Consider the following 23,812-nt stretch of genomic DNA (forward strand, 5'->3'; position numbering starts at 1 on the left):
AGCGATTTTTAAGGAGCCACTAAATTTCCATTTCATTAAAATGCTACTTTTTTAACACGTACATGTCTATTATTAATTTATTTAAAACATTTTATTAGTCGTCTTGTTATGTGCAAAGGCTTGTCTTGTTATGTGCAAAGTCGTGTCCGACCCATCGCAACCCCATGGACAATGGGGTCTCCAGGCCTTCCTGTCCTCTACCATTCCCCAGAGTCGATTTAAGTTTGCACCTACTGCTTCAGTGACTCCATCCATCTGCCTCATTCTCTGTCGTCCCCTTCTTCTTTTGCCCTCGATCGCTCCCAGCATTAGGCTCTTCTCCAGGGAGTCCTTCCTTCTCATGAGGTGGCCAAACTATTTGAGTTTCATCTTCAGGATCTGGCCTTCTAAGGAGCAGTCAGGGCTGATCTCAAGGCACCTTACAATATAAATACAATATTTAAAAAACCCAAAATATAAATAAAAGAGTTATAAAAACACGTAAATGGTCACACATTAAAAACTCCAGTTAGGGCTGCTAATGCAGTCCTAAATGTGTCTTCCACTGTCTCCTGAAGGCTGACAGGTGGCCAGGTGGCCAGGTGGCCAGGTGAACCTCCCTCTGGAGGTTGTTCCATAATACTGGGGCTGCCACTGAAAAAGCTCTCTCTCCTGTATACAAAAGGCGAGCTTTGGTTTTTGGGATAGTCAGAGGGCCTCTCCTTGCAATCTTAATCCCTGGCCAGGAAAGCAGGGAAGAAGACAGTCCTTCAGAGACCCTGGCCCCAAGCCAATTAGGACTTTAAAAGACAAAACTTAATGCCTTGAACGGGACTGAGGGGCAGATCAGTAGCGAGTGTGATTCATGTAGTATTAAGGTCATATGCTTGCCCTGACTTGCAGTCTAGCTGCACTAGCAGAATGGATGCAGCTGGCACATCAGCTCAAGATGGGAGAAGGCACGCCAAAGTCACCGTAGCCACCTGGTTTTCTAAGGTGAGGCCTGTCTCAAACATTGTTGCCAACCAGGTTGAGAAATTCCTGGAGATGAAACCTGCAGAAAGCATGGTTTGGGGAAGGAAGGGATCACAGTAGGATAGAATGTCACACAGTCGACCTCTGAAAGCAACCATTTTCTCCTGATCACTGTAGTCAGGACATCAATTTTAAATCCACACAACCTCGAGGTTGGCAATCCGAGCAAGCAGCTCTCCCAGGCTGCCAACCTGGCATTTCAAGGGGAGCCTGACCACATCCAAGCCCGGAGATCTCAAGTCTTTGCTTCGCCTTTCTACTACTGCAAATTGATTTTAGAAAGTAGGTGGGACCGGGTGGGTGGTTAGGAGCTTGGTGTAGTGGTTAGGATAAGGTGACCAGATTGTCCCACTTTTGGAGGGACATCTGGGGGTACCTGGCAAATTGTACTTATGTTGAAATTAAAAATATATATTACAATACTATTTTTGGTTCTATGCGTTCTATGAAACTTTTTGTTGCTCCATAGAGACCAAAATTCTAATCAAGACCCCCCCCCCTCCCCGGTCAATGGTGTCCTGCTTTACCAATGTTAAAATCTGGTCACCATAGGTTAGGAGCACCGACTTCTAATCTGGCAAACCGGGTTTGATTTCCTGCTCCTTCCTCACATGCAGCCGGCTGGGTGACCCTGGGCTCGCCACAACACTTAGAATCATAGAATTATAGAGTTGGAAGGGGCCAGGCCATCTAGTCCAACCCTCTGCTCTCTTATAAAGCTGTTCTGACCCAGCAGTACTATCAGGGCTCTCTCAGCCTCCCCTCCCTCACAGGGTGTCTGTGGTGGGGAGAGGAGAGGGAAGGTGACTGGAAACCGCTTTGAGACTCCTTCGGGTAGAGAAAAGCGGCATATAAGAACCAACTCTCCTTCTTCAGTAATCTCAGGGCTCTCTCAGCCTCCCCTCCCTCCCAGGGTGTCTGTGGTGGGGAGAGGAGAGGGAAGGCGACTGGAAGCCGCTTTGAGACTCCTTCGGGTAGAGAAAAGCGGCATATAAGAACCAACTCTCCTTCTTCTTCTTCAGAAATCTCAGGGCTCTCTTGGCCTCACCTCCCTCACAGGGTGTCTGTGGTGGGGAGAGGAAAGGGAAGGCGACTGTAAGCCGCTTTGAGACTCCTTCGGGTAGAGAAAAGCGGCCTATAAGAAATAACTCTTGTACTTCTTCTGACCAAATCCATTAATTACACCAGGGCTTCCTTCAAACCAGACATGCCCCCTATGGCGGCCTCTTCCCAGCCTAACCCCCTGGCAAGAATGGTGAAGAAGGCGACGCTCCCTTGTGGGGCAGGGCGGTGTCGAAGGCCGACCCATTCATCACCGCCCTCCTCACTGCAGAAGGAGAAGCCAATTCCCAGCCCCGCTGCACCCTCTGAGGCGAAAGGGCGCCGCTCTCCGCCCTCCGCATCCGGCCCGGCCGCCGCCAGAGGCCGCTGGGCGCTCCCAGGCCCGGAAGGCCGGCTGAGGCGGAGGCTGCTGAGGCGGCGCCATGCGGGAGGCGCGGCTGCCCCGAGGAGGGCCCGGCAGCCCCGCAGACGGTAAGGGCGCAATGGCGGGCGGGGGGCCTCGTCTTTCGCCTCAGGGGCGCCCTCCCCGCCCTCCCTCCCTCAGGCGGCTTCCGGGGTGCGGGGGGCGAGGCTGTGCGCACCTGAGCCCGCTGGGCGCACCTGAGCCCCCCCCCCACCTGTCGGCGCGCCTCAAGGAGCCCCCGCTTTCAGGGGTGGCCCACCTGCGGCCCTCCAGAGGTCCGTGGACTGCAATTCCCAGCAGCCCCTGCCAGCGTTCGCTGTCTGTCTCAGTTGCGTTCGCTGGCAGGGGCTGCTGGGAATTGCAGTCCACGGACCTCAGGTGGACCAGCCCTTTCTGGAAGGGGGAGAAATCCCAGCCTCTTCCGTGGAGGAGAGGGTCGGAGAGATGGGCGGCTTCAGCCTGTAGCTCTTTGGGCATTTCTGCTGGCTCTTGCTGGGTCAGCCTCTGCTCATTTTCACCGATATTGTTTGCTGGTCGGGGGGAGCCGCTCTGGGCCTCCTCCCCATCCAGGGCGCATTTTGCCACATGCTGGATAGTGTCCTCTCAATGGGCATTGGCAGCTGGATTTTTCTGGGCATCACAGGGAAATCTGCTTCTGACGTGCATTGAAAGTGCACGAATCAGTGCGTGCAGAAGGGGCCCAGTGTGTATTACTGCAAATTGTGTTGATTTGCAATGGGTCACATGCCTAACCTTTTCTGCATCAGCTCATCTTTTTCCGTTGCATCAGGATTTGTACCTGGAATTCACCTTCGCCTTGCCCATCTACCCCATGAGATTTCCCGTTATGATTTTCCCGTCAGGGATTTATCTGACAAAGTGGTCTGTGACCCATGAAAGTTCATATTGACGTAAATGTTGACGCTGACTTTTTCTCTTTCTCCATTTTAAATATATGGTGCTGATGAGATTCTGACAGTGCCATCCTAAACAGAGTTACACCCTTCTAAAGCTTCAATGGATTTAAAGGGATGTAATTTGCCTTAAGAATACATTCAAAGGGGTAGCTGTGCTGGTCTGGAGTAGCACAACAAAACCAGAGTCCTGTAGCACCTTTAATCTTTAATTTAAACAAATTTAATCCTTGTTGGCCTTAAAGGTGCTACTGGACTCAGATTTGGTCTTGCACTGTTATTATCCTGTTAAAAGCTGAACGCCTTTGACTCTTGTCTCTTTTGCAGAGGTATTTGTGCTTGATGTGCATAATGTATCCCCGACAGTAACTTTCCTGCAAGAACTGCCTAGTTACCAGTCTATGCTGAGGAGGAGAACTTCGATAGGAACGCCTGACTACCGCAGTTTGGCTCGGTCAACTTCTGAAGAGTCTAGAAGCCTTATAGACAGGATTGGCTGCCGAGAGCCTGCAAAGCCACTGAGGGAATATGCGTTAAGCATTGCAGAAAAAAGGCACCTGAGGTTAGAGCAAAAATTTTTTCCTTTTGTGTGTTATGAAGGAGCTTCGTTCTTTGTGTCCGTTTCAGATTGAAAGGATCAGTGAAACACGGGCTGGTCCAGAACACTTTGGGGTGAGATTCAAACGGGTAGTTGTGTTGGTCTGAAGTAGCACAATAAAATTAGAGGCCAGTAGCACCTTTAAGACCAACAGAGATTTATTCAAGGCGTGAGCTTTCGAGTGCAAGCACTCTGTGCATGCACTCGAGAGCTCATGCCTTGAATAAATCTTTGTTGGTCTTAAATTTGCTACTGGAGTCTGATTTTACTTTTGGGTTAGGTTTATTATTAAGGACTCCTAGGAACTGGAATTATATGATGTTATACACGGATTAGTTTTGCTACTGTGGATATTTTCTACTTTTTCCCTTTAGATTTTGCTTTAGAAATTGTTTGTCTTGGGATACTTTGGTTTAAAAGATGAGCGATAAACCTGATGAGTTTAGGGATAGGGATGAGTCTGGGATAGATCACTGAGCTTCCACATTCCCTGTCCTCCTTTTCCTTTTGTAAATGGCACGAGGCTGCCACTTTTGTAGCATCAAAATATGATTTTCTACATCTGCATTCAACATAGGATTTCTTCTCCTTTTCCAGATTCCAAACTAGGGTTAGCCTGGGATCCTGTTTTTGAGGGAACACAACCAGCAAAGTTTGTGGTTCACATATACTAGCAAGCTGTGGTTTCCTGCAACAGAAAAAGGCTCTTGTTATTGAGCTACACTTGAGTAGAGAATGCAAAGGAAGCCTGAGGGCTTTCTTGGGGTTTGTGAAGTTGACAGGAAAATGTGCCAGATATTTTAGTGCACATAAGCTTTTGTTTCTACTTCATTAATATCAGGCACTTCTACTTCATTAATATCAGGTATCCTGGCACTTTTTGTAGACTTGTGATAAAATCCCCAATAAAACCGATCAAATCCCCTTAAACAAGCACAAGAAGGCGGCATAGTCCTCACCTGTCCTCCCCTATCTTCAGCCGATCACAGGGTGGGGGCTCGCATGATGTCGCAGCACTGGCGGGAGGAGGGGCCCCATTTGTTCCTGACCCCGCCTCAACCTAAAGACCTGGTGGAAAAGCTCTTGTTTTGCAGGCCCTGCAGAACTTAGACAGCTCTGTCCTCAGCTCTTCCGGGAGCTCATTCCACCAGGTTGGGGCTAGGACCGAACAGGCCCGGGCTGAGGCCAGGCATGCATATGGACTTTTGCCATCTAGATTTGGATCCCTTCTCAATCCATGTTCAAGTAGCAGGAAGTTATTTCAGTACTCTCCAGCTGTTTCACGTTAAAGAAAATCACATTAAAATGAAATGAGGCTAATTTTTCACCATCTGATGATCCTATTAAGTTAGCTTGTACTTAACTGAGGTAAAGGCTTAAGTAAATAATTGCAGGGGATTGATTGAGTTGATGAGAGGGAAGGGAGCCAAGCCATCTGAATAAGTACACAGATAAAAGAAATGGGTCTCTGAGGGACCTGCATTATGTTCCTAAAGATACATTCCTGCTCTAAATTTGCATAATTTTAAGTTTTATTTTATGATCTGTTTTAAATTGTTTTATATAAAATGACCATATTCTTTTGGTCTTTTATGTATTAACTTCAAATAACTTTGAACGACTGTAATGAAGTTTGAATTTGAATTTACATTCTTGAGAATAGGCCCTGTTTGGTAGATTTAAGTATAGAATAGACCTATAGAATCATAGAGTTGGAAGGGATCTCCAGGGTCATCTAGTCCAACCCCCAGCTCAATGCTCACAACTACCTGCCCACCCATGATGATCCCAATTTCATGCCCAAGTGATCCCTCCACAAAAATCTCCAGAATCCAAACTGGCCTGGAGGAAATTCACCTACCATCCCACAGTGGCAATTAACAATTCCCTGGGAATGCAAGGACCTGCTTACGCATCCACTACATATATAAGGAGTCTCCAGTTTTCCCCCCATTCTTCACCTCCATACCTATGGAAATGGTCTTTGTCCTTTATCAGTCACAAAATTAGATTTCTTAGGTGGAAATGCTCTTGAAGAAATTAAATTAGACTGTCTTTATATCCTTAAAAGGCCTCTGGCTTGAACAATTGGTGGGAAGTCAAAACATTGTTTGTGTTGGGGTGGGGGATGTGCCAGTTTGGGGGCTATCACAAGAGGCTGGTTTAGTGTTTTCTTTACCCTGCTTTCTCCAGGAGCAGATGAAAACTATTCGTTTCTCCAGGCTACTGTCTGTTATAGAAAGGAACCTGGGGAACAAACAGGGTGTATTTAGATGTGCATTTCATATTTAAATCTATACTTAGTTCCTCAATCTGAATAAATCAAGTGATTTTGCATGCTTTGTTATGCTTATTTAACCATGAAGGAGAGAACTTCTGAAAGCAGCCTTATTGGGCCTCGGAAACTGGATATTGTTGTCATGTTTTGTTCTTCTTTTTTACAAGGAATATTCAAGAGGCAAACACAAAATGCCTGTCAGGATGGGACCAGTGGAAACAGACCAGTAGGAAATGGTGGAGAAAATGTGTAGAAGACACAAAAGCATTGTTGTCTTGCCTGGAACTCTGGAGACACGACATTCACGGGATTGAGGGTACCCTTGTTGTTTTTTGTGCTCATTCTGCTTTTGTTGGAACATCTGTTGCCCATTCTGCATCCATATTTACAGATTAGGAATGCCTTTTGAACATTTGGGGGAGAATCTGCAGAAGCACTTTGTCCCTTGATTGTTAAAGCAGGAGGAGCACGGCATGTGAGAATCATACACTAATTAATCTAGTATATCCTTCTGTCCTGCCCTTTCTCCAAAAAAAACTCAGACTGGTGGACACAGTTCTTTCATCTCATTTTATCCTCACAGCAGCCTTGTGAGGTAGATTATGTTGAGGACGGGTGGCTCAGGGATCACCCATCTCATTTCATGGCTGTGTAGATATTTGAACCCCCAGTAGATATTTGAACCTCCAGATCTTAGCACCACTGCATCACATGACTTCTCTGTGACATGATTCCATGCTGTGGAATTCCACGCTGTCTGCTTCCTGGTTGCTGCTCCACCAGTTTGAGACCTGATTGTTTGGGAAGATGTAGTTGCTTTCGGTTTGTCATCTGCGCAGTACTGGGTGCAGCCAGAATACATGTTTTGATCTTCCCCCAGCGTAGGCAGTGATGTCTCCTCCCATCATATTGGCTTTAAAGAGTTGGCCACCTGAGGGCTAACTCAGGTGGTCCGTAGAACATCAGAACTGTTTGGGGAAGGAGTGGGTGTCCTTAACATGCAGTGGATAAATGCAAGCCTCCTACCCAACTAGCTGCAGCTGGGCACTGGTCCTCCTTGTACTATGCCCTTTCTGTGTTTTCGTTCAGGAGAGAAAAATATGGCATCTCTTTATGTGGCATTTCGACCATGTGAGAACTCTGGAAATAAACTGAGCTTGAAGGAGGTGAGGGGAGGGCATCTCAATGAGCCACTAGGCCAGCTGTCCTCAGTTTTGGCTAGTACTTGGGCTACCGTACAAGTGTCAGCCGTCTGAGAACAGTGCTGGGAAAAAAATTGTTTTAGCTCTCTAGAATTTATTTATTTATTATTATATTTATATACCGCCCTCCCCAAGGACTCAGGGCGGTTTACAGAAAACAGGAAAGAGAAAGAAACAGAAGAGTGGCTTCTGCATTTTGCCCTACTCCCTCAAGATACAGAGTAGTGGAATTGCCCTGTCTCCCTTGAACTGGCCATGCTGAATCCCGGAATTACAGAATGTTGGTTTTATACCCTGCTTTTTACTGCCTGAAGGAGTCTCAAAGCAGCCTCCCCTTCCTGTCCCCACAACTGACACCCTGTGAGAGAGGTGGGGCTGGGGGGAGCTCTGTGAGAACTGTTGTTTGAGAACAGGTCTAACAGGACTGTGACTAGCCCCAAGGTCACCCAGTTGACTGCGTGTGGAGAAGTGGGGGATCAAACCTGGCTCGCCAGATTAGCGGCTGCCGCTCTTAACCGCTGTGCCAAGCTTTCCATGACCAGAGTGCCGTTGATGTGCTGTGATATTTCTCAGTGCAGTTTTTCCTTGACGATATGTTGATTGTAATCTCCGCAGGGAAATTTGGCACTGGAATCCAGTCTTATTTCTCTTTCCTGCGGTTCCTGGTGTTGCTGAACTTCGTGATCTTCCTCCTGATGTTCACCTTTGTCATGCTGCCCAGCACTTTCTCTAGGCACGGGGTCTTCAATAGCAGCGATGTTAAACCTCCTCTGAAGAGCACAGGTAAGAAGATGAGGATGCTTAGGGCTGATCCTGCGTTGAGCAGGGGGTTGGACTAGATGGCCTGTATGGCCCTTCCAACTCTATGATTCTGTGATTCTATGATTCTATGGCTAGATGGCCTGTATGGCCCCTTCCAACTCTATGATTCTATGATTCTATGAGGCCAGTGGTGCCTCTAGACCAGAGGGGACCAAACAGGTGCTGGCAGGGGCTCATGGGAATTGTAGTCCATGGACTTCTGGAGAGCCACAGTTTGGCCAGCCCTGGTCTAGACCAACATCCTGTTGTTCATCCAGGAAGCCCACCAGGAGGCCACATAGCCCCCCCCATATTGTCACCCAGCAAAGCTGTGCTGCCCCCAAACTTGCTATAGACGGGCTCATCCACATCCAATCCCCTTTTAAAACTACCTGTTTGTGGCAGTCTGTTAATGAGTTCCATCAATATATGCTGTGTTGTGCAAAGAAATACTTCTTTTTGTCTACCTTGCCCATTGGGGGGTTTAGAAACTCCACAGCAGTCTTTATCAACCAGGGTTTTGTGAATATTTTTTTTTAATGTAAAATATTTTTTTTTAATTTAAAACATGTATTGGTTGAAATGACCATGTATAGTCACGTTGACCCACCCACTCCTTCCAATAAACTGGAGAGCCAGTTTGGTGTAGTGGTTAGGAGTGCGGACTTCTAATCTGACATGCCAGTTTCGATTCTGCACTCCCCCACATGCAGCCAGCTGGGTGTCCTTGGGCTTGCCACGACACTGATAAAACTGTTCTGACCGAGCAGTGATATCAGGGCTCTCTCAGCCTCACCCACCCCACAGGGTGTCTGTTGTGGGGAGAGGAAGGGAAGGCGACTGTAAGCCGCTATGAGCCTCTTTTGGGTAGAGAAAAGTGGCATATAAGAACCAACTTTTCTTCTTCTTCAAAATGTCCAATGATGGGCTTGGAGGGGGTGGGAAAGGGAGGGGCCTCAGGTGGGCGTGTCCACAGCTCTGCTTCCCAACTATATTCTGCATGCATGGCGCCACTTCTGGAGTTTATGGAAGCTTGAAGAATGTTCCAGGGATTTCTCAATGGTCAAAAAGTTAAGAAAGGCTGCTCCCAGTGTCCCTTTTTTCGTAGCAGCTAAAGATTTTTTTTCCTTTGCCAAAGAACAAGCTAAGCTAATGAACAAAAAATCAAGTTCTTTATTTTTTTCTGTTCTAGTATTTTTTAAAAATCTCTTGTTCACAGAGGCGGAATGCACAATTTATATTGTTAGCGGGACCAAAGGGCTGATTTACTTCTACACTTACATTATAGATCTTCTTTCTGGCACAGTAAGTAGTTGCTCTTATTTATTTTTAAGTTAAAAACAAAAGATCACAGCCAAACAGCTTTCTGAATCACTTGGGGGCACACCTCAAAGGGTGTTAAAAGGTGTCACAAGTTAAATCTTGTAACCACAGTTGGTCACAGGTGAAATTCGAAAACTCCAAACTGTGTCTGGGGTTATGGGCCAACAGAAGCACAAATGCGGCTTGGTTTGATGCTCTTCTCTCTCAGTGCTTGATCGGAATCCAGTTCCAGTTTGTCATAATGTGGGAATACAGACACTCTGGCAGAGGAGTTTGCTCCACTGCTGTTGACTTGGATTCTAAACCTCATCAGCTAGGCTAAACAGGGGAAGACAGGACCCTGTACAACACTGGGAGCTCTTAAGACAAAGGGCGGGGTGAAACTCTCCTAATATGCCATTTGCAGGGTTATGCAGTTATATTCCTTAATAATCAAGGAAAGATTACGACGAGTCTTGCCTTATTAGGGGTGCAGCATCCCTAAGCAGATTAGAACTTAGGTAGATTATAAGTGGTTAAGCAGAAGAGATTGGGTCGGAGCTTGGCTCTTGTGGCTCTTTCTTGCATGTCCAGGGAGATGCCGATCGCCTCTGGGGTTGGGAGGCAAATTTCCTCCAGGTCAGACTGGCCAGGAATTCTGGTTTTGTGGTTCGCGGAGGAAGGGTCATCCTCCGGGCCTGGAATTGAGGTCACTGTGGGTGGACAAGTAGTTGTGAATTTCCTGCATTCTGCAGGGGGTTAAGACTAGAGGACCTTGGAGATGACCTTCCAACTCTATGATTCTCTGAACTGCTGAGAGAATTGCAATTTGTCACCTGTCAGGAGCTCCTCAGATAAGCTTGACTGTTGTCCTTGGTTTGCTAGAGCGCAGAGATCCATGTAGTAACTCAGCCTTCCTTTGTTACTCTAACCTCTTGCAGGGTTTCCTCGAAATGACGAGTCTCTTTTATGGCTACTACACAGTGGATACTGTGTCGTTGGGCATTGTAAGGTACAGCGTGCCCCTTGCGTATTTGCTGACCACGCTGGCTTACCTTTCCCTGAGCCTTCTGTGGATTGTTAAAAGGTAACCAACATTTGAGGGATGTGTGTGTGTGGCGTGACCCGCCTGTTTTATCACAATGCCGCCAACATCAAAAGGTGGATGGCAAAGAGAAGGGCCGTGATAAAGCCTATAAAAGGGCTCTGCATATTTTGAAAAGCTAATGATTGAATAGGGTTAAAAGCAATGAATAGGGTTATCGATGACAAAACTATTGTTGGGTTTTATTACTGGCACGCTCCCAAACTGCTTTAAACCTCATTAGCCGGCCTGATTGCAGCACTGCGCGTGCCCTGAGTGTTTTCTTCCAGAGGAGCAGACATCTGGCAGGGCAAGGATGCTTAATGGTCCTTGCTGTTTGGCACTCAGGAAATCGGCCAGATGGTCACTCCATGAGTCCCATGGCAATCAGTTGGGCCGGTTCAGCGGATGCTCCAGCCCAAGGATTCAGCTGTTGATGGTCAGACTTCCTTGTTACTGTACGGACAAATGGGTTTGAAGCTAGATTTTAAGTGATGTGTTTGCAGAGGGATTTTTTGAAAGGTGAGCGTGCATTCAAGTATCCAAAAGGGTGCCATATGGAGGATGGAGCAGAATTGTTGTCTCTTGCCCCAGAGGGACAGACCAGAATGAATGGGATGAAATTAATTCGAAAGAGATTCTGAAGTTCCTGACAGTCAGAGCGGTTCCTCAGTGGAACAGGCTTCCTTGGGAGGTGGTGGGTTCTCCATCCTTGGAGATTTTTAAGCAGAGGCTGGATAGCCACCTGATTCTGTGAAAGTTCAAGGGGGTGGCAGGTGACAGGGGATGAGCGATGGGGATGTGAGTGTCCTGCATAGTGCAGGGGGTTGGACTAGATGACCCATGAGGTCCCTTCCAACTCTATGATTCTAGGATTCAACACGTTTCTGCATCTGCTGCAAGAAACAGTGCAGAATAACAATATATTTATTCCTCATGAGATTACATTTTAGCACTAAGGTTAATTCTGAGTAAATATGCCTTGGGCTGGATGGTAAATATTCTTGCATGTTCTTATATTTAAAAAATAGCTTGCTAATGTCGACTGGCTTCTTATTTGAAAAAAAAAATGCATTGCCTCTCCTAGATCTGTCGAAGGGTTCAAGCAAAGCTTGGTCCGTAACGAAGATCAATTTCAGAGCTATTGCAACAAAATATTTGCTGGCTGGGACTTCTGCATCACAGATGTCAACGCGGCATGGTTGAAGCATAGCAGCTTGCACTATGAACTTAAAGTGAGTGGGTTTGTGTGTGCTTTGTCCTCCCCCGCTCCCCAACAGCATGTCACACTGCTTGAGAAAGAAACCCAGTTAAATATTGGTCGGGGCTAATCAGAGCAGGGTATCGGAGCTGGCGGAAAAAACTGAGACACACCCTTCGAAGGACAACACCTGGAGGCTTTGTCTAAACCACTGTGCAAAGTGTGCTGTACATAAGAGATCTGACTTCATTGTGGCTTCCTGCAGGCGTTGCCGGCAAGAGACAAGGAATCCTGTTCTCTTCCTTCAGTTGCTCAGAGTGGCGGTTTTCTTATCACTAGATGCCACAGTGGTGGCCGTGGTCCCGCCCACGTCTGGGAAGATATTGAAAGATGCTGATATGTGCCCACAATGAGGAACTAAGTGCATTCTTTCTCACTGTGGCTTCAGCAGCTTTCCTGGTGTGTGCCAGTGTGGGCTCAGAGTCCCCAGCGACCTCCCTGCAAACTGCATGGTGTAAATTGGAACCCAGCACCTGGAAGGCACTCCCCACCGTTCCAGCTGGCACAGTTCCGCAGGGCCTGCAAGATGGAGCTCTTCCACTAAGCTTTTGGTTGGGGCCAGGGACTTAATCGCATCTGTGGCCCTCCCCTACAAAACACCCCCCACTGAGTGACACATAATCTGGACACTGCTGGGCGGGGAATATCTGGAGGCCGCTAGTGCTTAATGCTGCTGATTGGTTACTTGTGATTTTGTTTTATACTGTTAACTAGTCACAAGGCTTCTAGCAGGCAAGGAGGGAGGGTGGGAGCTGGAGGGGGAGGGCCAATCAGGATGGACCTGGACGGACAGGGCCCTGGACAGTCTCCTCCCAAGAGGCTGTTTCCCAAATATATAAGGGAGCGAAATAGTGTTAAGGATGCCAATGTATTGTGTTGGTAGTTAATTTACTGTTAATTTTAACCCACCCTGTGGTATAGGGTGGTATAGGAATTTAATAAATGACAACATAATATAATGATAATTTTTAAAAATTGAATTTCATAACCCTTCAGACCTTGGCTTACGATGGAAGCACTTATCATTAACAGTGGCTTGAGTGTCAGTCAAAGGGCAGAACCGTGACCATGATCCAGCGTTGCTCCTTTCACTTACTCCTTTCCTCCCCTGTTTTACAGACCGACTTAGAGGAAGAAAGGCTAAAGCAGAGAGCAGCGGAAAGAACCACCCAAGAGAAAATCCGTATCTATTGTTTGAGAATATTCTTAAATCTCATCGTTCTTGCAGTGCTGTCAGGCTGCTTTTATTCGATCTATCGAGCGACTGTCTACTCACAAGAAAATATTTCCTATGTAAGTACCATTTACAAATTGTACTGAGAAAGAACCTGGAAGGGCCTGGAAGATGATTGATTCATGTTTATACCCCCCCCCCCTTTTCATTGCTTTTCTTTATTTATATCCCACCTTTGTCCGTGGTCCATTAATTTGCTGCGGGATCTTGGGAGGATTCCCTATAAGCTTTTATGGGGATGGGGGCTGAGACAGTATGTATTGTCCATGACCTCTCCAGCTTTCATAAGGTGGGAAGCTATATGAAGGCAGAATCCAGATGTACCTTCCCATGGTACAGTTTCTGCCATGAGAACTGGGTCATGGGAGACCCAGTGGGGAAGACTGGGAGAAGCAACAGATGGTCAGATTCTGCAATTAACCGGCTATTCCTCTCTATGCAGGACAAGAAAATCAAACTGGAGGACCATCTCTGGGTGCAGTACTTGCCTTCTATGGTTATCACAATGATCAACTTCGTTGCCCCACTGATTTTCTCCGTTCTCATCAAGCTTGAAGACTATTCTCCAACATTTGAAATCCAGTTAACCCTGATGAGGTAAGCCCCTGCATGGCTGTCCTTCCGAGCTGTCCCTTAGGTTCCTTAACAGAATGTTGCTAAGGAGCCTTTGTTGATATATTTCATTTATGAAACATGTAGAAGAAGAGGAGTTGGTTCTTACATGCCGCTTTTCCCTACCCGAAGGAGGCTCAAAGCCTTCCCTTTACCCACAACAGACACCCTGTGAGGGAGGTGAGGCTGAGAGAGCCCTGATATCACTGCCCGGTCAGAACAGCTTTATCAGTGCCATGGCAAGCCCAAGGTCACCCAGCTGGCTGCATTTGGGGGAGCGCAGAATCGAACCTGGCATGCCAGATTAGAAGTCCACACTCCTAACCACTACACCTTGCCTTTCCATTAAAGACTAGTCCAGGGGTAGTCAAACTGCGGCCCTCCAGATGTCCATGGACTACAATTCCCAGGAGCCCCTGCCAGCAAACGCTGGCAGGGGCTCCTGGGAATTGTAGTCCATGGACATCTGGAGGGCCGCAGTTTGACTACCCCTGGACTAGTGGGTCAAAAATACTGGGATCCCTCGGCCCTCTTTCCTTGCATAATCAGGTACTGCAACAAAGTACATTTCATTGGTACGTTGTCTCTCTGTGTGTCCCTCTCCCACCATCTTACAGGTGTGTCTTTGTGCGGCTGGCCAACATCGGTGTTCTCTTGTTCTCGCTGTGGACTCGGATCACTTCCTGTGCTGAGCCCAAGTGCGAAACCTGTGGCTACAACTACAAGCTCTACCCCGTAAGCAGATTTTGCGTGGGAACTTAAATCACCACAAGGCCTGGGGGGGGGGAGCCCTTGTGCCACACATCAGGAGCTCTTGTGGGAGGCTTTCCAGAGGGAGGCTTTCCAGAGTCTCTGTGCCAGAAACCAAACACTGGAGTTCTGGCCCTGCTGGTGGGCCTCATGATGCCCCCTGCATTTTGGCCAGCTGGCATCTCTAGCAATGTGTTAAAGTCAAAGGTAGATGGTGGTGGGGTGGATTCTAATAGATATGTCAATTCTGGAGACACAGGAAGAGGCCTGCTTACACCACTTCCCGCGATGTGGGAGTGGTCTGTTGATGTCACATCCAGTGGGAGTGTCTGGGTGATGTCACTTCTGGTGGCACATGACTTCCACGGGTGTGGCCAGCTGACATCACTTCCGGGGCTCCTCAAAGCCTGGAGAATGCTTCAGGGGATCCTCCATGGTCGAAATGTGATGTCAAAGAGTTGCTGAAAGGATGAAATGGAAGAGGTGGGAAGGACATGATCTGCTTTAGAGAAAGTCACAATACAAGAATCGAGTCGCCATGAAAGAAGTTTCAAAATGCGAACGAGCATGGGTCTAATCCCAGGGCTATTTTTGCGGCCTGCTGCATCTTCCTCTGCTTCTTCCAGCTGCTGTATTTACTCTGCTGTCTCCTCTTTCATTTCAGTGCTGGGAATCTCAGGTTGGACAGGAGATGTACAAACTGATGATCTTTGACTTCATAATCATTTTTGCCGTTGCCATCTTCATTGATTTTCCTAGGAAGTGAGTATGCCATTTGGGTGGGGTCAAAATATCCAGTCTTCAGAATGGAAAACAGAGGACTAGAGCAGTTTGTAAAGATTTTACTCCCTGGTTTTCACCATCCTGAGTAGTTTTGTGTCATCTGTAATTTTGACACTACACAATTCATCTCTGGTTCCAGGTCATTAGTTCCTCATCTTTGCTTCCTGTCATATGATCCATACCTGTTGTTTATCCCATGACTGTTAAATTTACTCAGGAGTCATTGGTGAGGTACCTTGTCAAAAGCCTTTTGAAAGTCCAGGTATATAATGTCTACCAGGTGACCATTATCTACATGCTTGTTCACTTTCTCAAATAACTCCAAAAGGCTGGTGAGGCAGGACTGCCCTTTGTAGAAGCCATGCTGATTTTCCCTCAGCAAGCTTTGTCCTTCTATGCACCTAACAATTCTCTCTTTGATCACAATTTCTAATTTGCTTAGGACAGATGTTAGGCTGACTGGCCTGTAATTTCCTGGTACCCCTCTGGGACAACATTTGTTACATTCCATTCTTCTGGTACAGCGACTGAATTTAATGATAGTTGACCTATTAAGCCATATATGTAACCTTTCTCACATCTAAGTTCCTTAAGAACTCTCAGGTGTATGCCATCAGGACTTGAAGACTTGCCTGTTTTTAATTTCCCCAGTAACTTTATCTCTGGTCACTTCAGTTTGGCCAAGTTCTTCAGAGTCCCTTCCAAAAAACGGGATGTGGCCCCACACTTTCCACAGTGAGCACAGAAGCAAAAAGGTCATTGAGTTTCTCTGACAACTCCCCATCTTCCTTTAGCAATCCCTTTTTTCCTTTGTCATCCAGAGGCCCCGCTGCTTAGGTTAGTTTCCTGCTCTGAATATATTTTTGAAAATGTTTCCCTCTGGATGCTTTTAGCAACCTGTGCCTCAAAATCTCTTCTTGCATGCCAAATTATTTACTTACATTTCTTTTGTCAGAGGCTGTGAGTCCCTCCGGTTCAGTTCACTGGGGCAAACCTTCCACTTTTTAAAAGAAGCCCATTCCGTTTTTATAGCTTCCTTGACTTGCACTGTTAATTTGGCAGTGCCTTTCTTAACCTGCGAGATGTTTAGGCTTCAGTCACTGTGGTTTTAAATAGCTTCCAGTCATCCTCTCGGGATTTGATGCTCTAGTTTTTCCCTTTTAGCTTCCTTTTGACTATTCCCCTCATTTTTGTCCGGTTCCCTCTTTTGAAATCAAGTGATCAGGTCAGAAAGGACCGGATGGTCTTCTGCTGTTTCACAAAATTCTGACCCCCCCCCCTCCAAGCTCTGGAGACTGTGGGTAAAACAAGCCAGGCGCTGCATAATTCATACAAGTTGCAGTCTCTCACTTTGTCCCGGTGCAGAGTTTCAAGCAGCATAGGGTTACTTATTTTTGCCTACTCTCTGTTCTGCTTTTCTCGTCAGCCCCCCGCCCTGGCTGTCATATTAACATGTCAGAAGCAGTGCCCAACAACATCTGTCTACTAAATTTTATCCCACTCTCTTGCCAAAGAACATCGGGTGGCATCCATGATTCCTTCATTGCAAAGTTAGCTTGGGAGGGCAGGTAAAACATGAAAAAGCAAATTGACTGGGACAAGCTGTGAATGCATTTCTAATGCCGTTTCTGTTTGTGGGGTTCTGTTTCCACAAAGGCATGATTTTGGAGGGGAAAAGGCTCCATTTAGTTTGGTGGCTGGATTTTTAAAGCTCACTTTCCGTCTGTTGTCCTTAGGCTGCTAGTTACCCATTGCTCATGGAAGGGTTGCCGGTCGTGCGGCCTGCAAGAGTTCGACATTCCCGACAACGTCTTGGAAATCGTTTACGGGCAAACCATCTGCTGGGTCGGGACGTTCTATTGTCCGCTGCTCCCTGCAATCGCGACCATAAAATATTTCATCATCTTTTATGTCAAAAAGGTATATCTGTGCAGCGAGAACTGGAGGCAACAGTTGACCGTTGGCAGATTTCCTCTTGTGTGGCTTTTAAAAACTTTCTGTAACTGCCAACATCATCTTGGGTCACTCCCCCCCCAAAAAATAAAACTGGGTGAAACCTGCAGGGAACTCTGTTTTGGGATTTCTTCATAGCCAGCCTGCTGTGTCGGTTCTGGAACTCAGGCTCAGAGTCCTTGATTGGGAAAGCAAGTTCTTAAGTAGTTAAAACTTCATGCTTTTAGGAACTGTGATCAGAAGCTGCAGTGGAGGAAGAAGAGACTGTTGATGGGAGAGAGAAATTAGAATTTCTGGGGCTGGGGCTGGGGCTTGGGCCTGCCAGCTGCAAGAGGCAAAGAAAGCCTTGGGGCTTGCTGGCGGGCCACTGGGGTAGGCAGGGGGATTTCTTTCCTTTTCCCATTTCCCAGGAAGCAGTTCTGAAGGCTGGTTGCTGATCAAAGGATGGGGTTGGACGGGATAGGGGGGGGGGAGAGAAAAAACAAGCCATTGCTTGTCTCGGGCCCAGGATCAGTATAGTCTGGCAGGCAGAGATAATTTTTCTTGTTCCTCCTCTTCAGATCAGTCTGATGCACACGTGTAAGCCGTCTGCACGACCTTTCAGAGCGTCGAGCTCCAATTTCTTCTTCCTGGTGGTGCTCTTGATCGGCTTAATTCTGGCTTTCATCCCCCTAGGACTCAGCATGACACAGTAAGTTGTCTGCATAGCCTGTGGGTTCACTTGTCTAGGGGTGCTACTTTCCGTTACTGTGGAAAAGAATTGGCAGCGTATCAGTCTTCCTTTCACCAAGTCCAGTGGGGTCTGCTTGCATGTCCAAAGCTCAGTATCCTTTGGGGTGATGACAGCAGAAACTCAAGGGGTTTGCTTCCCTTGTGTCAGCAGTGGAATAGGCTGCCTAAGGAGGTGGTGAGCTCCCCCTCACTGGGAGTCTTCAAGCAAAGGTTGGATACACACTTTTCTTGGCTGCTTTAGGATGCTCTGGGCTGATCCTGCATTGAGCAGGGGGTTGGACTAGATGGCCTGAATGGCCCCTTCCAATTCTATGATTCTGTGATTCTATGATCTGTCTCAGTAGTGCCCCCCCATCTGTGTTTCCCAGCCCCCTTTTTCTTCTTCCCCGAAGCAGACACCTGGCCCAGGCTCACTGGAGTAGGAGGTTCTTCTGGCAAGTCCGGGAGACATCAACTTTGGTCTCACTGTTCGGAAAGACCCGTCTCTGTCCGGGGACAGCTTGCCAGGAGAGCGGCCTAAAAATCTAATTAATTAATAAATAAACAAGGCTTTACTTGGAACCTCCTCCTGTTTTGTGATTGGCTGCAGCCACCCACTTTGTAGTAGAGTCCATCCTGTTCTGAACATTTTGAGAAAGTATCCACAGGCTCAGTAATACCACTGCCCTGCTAGTCTTGGCCACCTTTATGCTGACCCGCGTTGGCCACACCCAATCTTGATCTGTGTCGGAAGCCTTCCACAAGAGCTGCCTCAAATCATGCACCGCATTAGAGAAATCGATTCTGTTCTTGTGTGTAAAGTCAAGGATGCTTCCCTCTTTTCCTCACTCCCCCCCCCTTTTCCTCCAGCATTCGCTCTTCAAAAGCTTGTGGGCCTTTTGTGTATTTCCCTCGTTCGTGGGACATCATCGCCTACACCATAAACAGGTTCCCAGAAGTTCTGAGGAAGGTTCTGAACAGCATGGCCTCTGAAGCATTTGCGGTCCCTTTCTTCATGGTCCTCTGGTGAGTCGTGGCTAAGGTGTCCCCTTCCAGCATTTTGGGGGTCAGTGCTTCAGGCAGCGCGTGCGCAGTAGCAGCCTTCAGCAGGGCTCATTTCTCTGTCTGCAGGGTGACGCTGGTCTGTTTCCTTCACTGCCCTGACTCAGGGCAGCTGTAGGACATGCGCATCCTGCACATGCATCCTCCTGCCCTGACCTTAATTATAAGTTTCACTCACATGGTCATGCTTTCTCAGGGCTACAGGGGAGAGGCTGGGAGGGGAAAATTCAAATCTAGGACTGGCTTTATTTATTTATTTATTATTTTGATTTATATACCGCCGCATTTCCTAGGAACCCGTGGCGGTTCACAGAATAAAACATTAAAATACAACAAAACCCCATAAAACCCCAACTTACAATAAAACAAGCAAGTGGTCAAGAACGCCAATAATCTATCCCATCCCACCTCATTCAGACGGTTCAGACGGAGGCCGAGTCTTCTTCCACCAGGAGTGAGAGGGTGCAGGTCTCATAGACTCTGGTAGACTTTGGGAAGGGGTCCTTGATGGAAACACGGGGGGCCTCAACCAAATGCCTGGTGGAAGAGCTCTGTCTTACAGGCCCTTCAAGCATCAAGCAGCATAAAACACTCTTAATACTTCACAGAAAGCTGCCATGGAATATCTGGATCAGGGGTAGTCAAACTGCGGCCCTCCAGATGTCCATGGACTACAATTCCCAGAAGCCCCTGCCAGCGAATGCTGGCAGGGGCTTCTGGGAGTTGTAGTCCATGGACATCTGGAGGGCCGCAGTTTGACTACCCCTGATCTAGATTCAAGGGCAGCCCTGGGCAGGTCCAGACTGTCACTCATGGCTTGTACTCCAAGAGACAGGCAGCATATGAGCCTCAGTCTTTCTTGCAACAAGTGGCTCTTGTGTGTTTTTGTGGGATTACCTTAAGCTCCCACCTAAAGTCCTTAAGCCAGGGGTAGTCAACCTGTGGTCCTCCAGATGTTAATGAACTACAATTCCCATAAGCCCCTGCCAGCGTTTGCTGCCAAGGGCTCATGGGAATTGTAGTTCATGAACATCTGGAGGACCACAGGTTGACTACCCCTGCCTTAAGCCATTACGAAGTTAGATGTTGAATTTGGGACTTCCTACGTACAATTCACATTCTTGACCAGTAAGCCAGCGTGGTGTCATGGTGAAGAGCTGCAGCTTCTAATCCGGCAAGCTGGGCTTGATCCTCCATGCCTCCGCGTGCAGCCAGCTGGGAGACCTTGGGCTCGCCGCAGTCCTGATAAGGCTGAGGCTCTCTCAGCCTCACCTCCATGTAGGTGTCTGATGTAGGGAGAGGAAGGGAAGGAGATTGCAAGCTGCCTTGAGACTCCTTCGGGCAATGAAAAGTGGGGTATAAAAACCAACTCTTTAAGCTGCGGCCCAAGTAACTTTAGGGTTACTATTGTTTTCTGAGGAGCGTGTTCCAAACTTGGGTTTGCCTTCATGTTGAGGTGTCTTGTTCCTTTTTCCTTCCTTGTTTGCAGCCTCATTATGTTCTATTTCATGGCCTTGGCTGGAGCTCACAAGCGAGTGGTTAATCAGCTCAGGGAACAATTGGTTATGGTAAGTTCAAAGTATGTCCTTGTCTTTAACCAGTGCGCTATGTTAACAAACTTGGAATCATCTCGGTCTGTAAAATCATACAATATGAAAATTTAATAATTTTGAAGTTATTCCTGTTTTTCTGAAGTCTTTAAATTGCAGTGTTATGCTGGTCTTAACTCTTCAGTTTAACTTGGGTGGCTGGGAATGAACTGGGAATTTTGGCAGCAAACATAGTATTTGGTCTGTAGAGGTTGTCCTGGTAACCTGTTGTGCAAGAGAGGAAGTGGCAGGTGATTGGTTGCTCCTGATCTCTTGGTTGCCTTGCTGAGAAGATATTTCCCAGTGGTTTCTGCCAAATGCTTGCTGAGGTGGTTTTAGACCTGGATGTTTTTTTAATTATTATTTAAACACTAGCTTCAAAGCCTGTTCCTAAGACCGGGCCTTTAAAAAGCTCCCTCCCCTGGGCCCTGGCCAGGCAGCTTAAGGTCGCTTTGAGCCGCAGCTCACAGCCGGATCAAGTGGGATGGGTGGGGGATGGCCAGCTTGTTAGCTGGCCCAGGACAGAGCTCATTAGCAGGCCCTGCTTTGCAGGCCAAGAGGCCCTTGTTAGCAGGCCCTGCTTTGCAGGCCAAGAGGCCCTTGTTAGCAGGCCGTGCTTTGCAGGCCAAGAGGCCCTCGTTAGCAGGCCGTGCTTTGCAGGCCAAGAGGCCCTCGTTAGCAGGCCCTCGACCATGACCCTTTGCCCAGGGCCCTCTCCCCTTACCTGCTGCTGGCTCCAGGCACTGAGGCACGTCTGAGAGCAAAGAGGCTAGGGTCCAGGGATGGAGGGCGGGAGCTGCAGGAGCAGGGCCAATCAGGGTGCAGCCAGCTTTGCACCCTGATTGGCCCTATTCCAACTTGGACAGCTGGACACATCCCACCCCCCAGGCTGTTTCACAAATATATAGAGGAGCCATAGATAAGGAAATCTATGCTGCCTTTCCATCCAAATAGAGTCCCAAAGGAGGGATGTGTCACCTTCAGTAAGGACCTACAATTTGGGAACATGCAAACATTAGCAGTTGGTCCACATTAATGGCTAGTAAAGCAACTGCTGGTGGTCAGAATGCTGTTGGTTCTGCTTTTGCACGAGGGGTCGCTTCTGGGTGGGCATTGCAAGAAAAGTGTCCCGTCTTCCGCAGCTGCACATTAATGGCATTTTGATTCTCAGGAGAGCCGGGACAAACTCTTCCTCATCAGGAAGCTGACTGAAGCCCAGAGCCTTAGCTGAGGGGCCTGTGGATGCCTGTTAGACCAAGTCACACGCAGAAGGATTCATGGAGCGAGACCACGTCAACCGGGGATGTGCAGTGCCTTGAATTTGAATTTGGGACCTCGTCGTTGTGGGCTGGGGACACACAAGCAAGCATCTTTTCAAACTTTGGCCCGTGTCCCTCTGAACAGGGGTGTGTGTTTCCCATGTCCTCAGCTTGAGTGAGTTGTCGACTCAGGAAAGGATGCTACGTCAGGCTTTCGCGCACCTGTCGTACCTCGTTTTATTTTTCTCAGGATCTTCCTGCCTTCCGTTAGTACAGAACTCTGACCTGCACACAAGCTCTCTCCTATCATAGGGCTGTTTGTTCTGTTGCTCTTTCACTTTCACAGGTTACATTGAAGCCTCTGTTTTCCAGGGGCTTTTATTAAAAAACAAAACAGGAAATTCTTGCAGCAAATTTTGCTTGCAAGCTGCCTTAAAAAAAACACGGACGCTTCCCTTCCCCATGGTGGCTGCAGTTCTGCTGCAGACTGACTCGGAGGCCACCGGTCAGGCAGAGAAACCATTTATGGCATGCAGCTATTTAGTGGACAGCCAGCTGGGCCCCTTTCTGCTGAAGAGGCTGGGAGCGATCATGGGGAGTTCCTGGGTTGCACCCGTCTCCCAGCAGTGCCGGGCAGAATAAGCCAAAGGAGGTGTTTGGGCAGCTGCCTCCCCCTCCCCGTCCTCCTCCAGCTTTGCCAGCTGCAGACCGAAGACACGACTGATCAGCATTTCCTTGGACTCTGCATGGTGGGCAACTTGAATTCACCTGTAATCGCTTGAATCTCCCCTCCCCAAATAAACGTGAACCGTGTTTAATTCCACTGCTGCCTTGGGAGAGCGGTGACCCTCTCCCTCCTCAGAAGGCGGAACCTTGGATAGGGACCACTTTCAAGGATGTCTTTCACTGGATGTGTGCTTTAAGCTGTCCCAAACTGGAAATCATTGCAGACGGCCTGCCTCGACCTGAAGCTTTTTATGTCTCCGGATTTGGAGCAAATGACATGGAGGTGTTGGGGCAGGGAAAAGAAGCTGGAATTGTCAGGGCTGGCTTTCCTGGACAATGTCAGTTCATACAAACCTTCTAAAGCCTGAGTATTATTAACTTCTCTGTCTTCTGGTACTGTTTGCCCCCCTCTGGAAAATCGACTTTGCAGAAACCAGAGGCTGAAATGAACTGAGGGCAAGGCTCTCAGGGCGGGACCCTGAGCTAGCATTCATTTTTGTGACGTCAACAGGACATGTTTTGGGGCCTTCTCAGGAAGCCATGTTGCCTTGGCCCACTTCAGTTGTACCGTTCACGCTTGATGGCCTGACTAGAACTATTACTCTTAAAAAGCTAACTTTAGACTGATTTGCATAGAGATGGTTCAAGCACTACACTTATATTTTGCATAAATGGAATCGTAGAGAAGAACTGGAAACTGTAGAGAATAACTGTTGTGTTAAAAAAAAATTGCACAGTGTTGTTTGGTACACCGTTAAAGTTCTTGATTGTGTTTGGTAGTTTTAAATGCTTATTTTTAAAAGTCAACGTGTTAAATATGTACCAAGTCTGCATTGATGCTAATAAATACAATGTGAATATTTTAGAAGAACAGATTTATTGATCTGTAGCAATAGCGATATTCTTCACCCAATGTCACACAATGATCAAGATTATGCTTTTGAAAAACATGATAATAATTGTCAAAACAATGCATTTAAAAGATAAAGAGCATTTGAGAGCCATTCATTTATAAGCCAGATCACCATTTACGTAGAGTGGTTAACGCTGTCAGGTTTTAAAACTTCTACACACTTCCCAAGACTTGTAGGTTTTCTGGTTTTAGTCCCTGACGTTTTGCCAGTAACCATGGCTGGAATCTTCAGAGACAGGACACGGGGAGACGGGAATGCCAGCCCTGGTTACTGGCAAAACATCAGGGACGAAGGCTACCA

The 23,812-nt window shown here is 47.5% G+C and overlaps 2 protein-coding genes across 7 annotated transcripts in view; one reads left to right on the forward strand and one right to left on the reverse strand.

The window, feature by feature from the left end:
- Nucleotides 1-2,343, reverse strand: part of TMC5 (transmembrane channel like 5) — a 55,725-nt gene extending 53,382 nt beyond the window's left edge. For all 5 annotated transcript variants that reach the window (XM_077316555.1, XM_077316553.1, XM_077316556.1 and 2 more), the window contains exon 1: nucleotides 235-2,343. The gene's annotated coding sequence lies outside the window, so the exon portion shown is untranslated. The remainder of the gene's footprint in view (nucleotides 1-234) is intronic.
- Nucleotides 2,344-2,345: 2 nt separating this feature from the next.
- TMC7 (transmembrane channel like 7) lies at nucleotides 2,346-23,469 on the forward strand. Of its 2 annotated transcripts, none has more exons than XM_077316566.1 (16): nucleotides 2,346-2,547; nucleotides 3,721-3,955; nucleotides 6,437-6,585; nucleotides 8,087-8,254; nucleotides 9,492-9,577; nucleotides 10,516-10,661; nucleotides 11,746-11,893; nucleotides 13,039-13,212; nucleotides 13,596-13,750; nucleotides 14,383-14,500; nucleotides 15,180-15,277; nucleotides 17,035-17,218; nucleotides 17,812-17,942; nucleotides 18,833-18,988; nucleotides 20,514-20,592; nucleotides 21,785-23,469. In XM_077316566.1, exons 1-16 carry the CDS (start codon nucleotides 2,499-2,501, stop codon nucleotides 21,842-21,844), a joined length of 2,136 nt encoding a protein of 711 aa, XP_077172681.1. In that variant the 5' UTR covers nucleotides 2,346-2,498; the 3' UTR covers nucleotides 21,845-23,469. The 2 variants fall into 2 exon arrangements, with proteins under 2 accessions (XP_077172681.1, XP_077172682.1); XM_077316567.1 differs by having other exon boundaries at nucleotides 3,760-3,955.
- Nucleotides 23,470-23,812: the final 343 nt, after the last annotated feature.

The sequence above is a fragment of the Paroedura picta genome, chromosome 17 (assembly GCF_049243985.1).
Source record: "Paroedura picta isolate Pp20150507F chromosome 17, Ppicta_v3.0, whole genome shotgun sequence".
Classification (NCBI taxonomy): Eukaryota; Metazoa; Chordata; class Lepidosauria; order Squamata; family Gekkonidae; genus Paroedura; species Paroedura picta.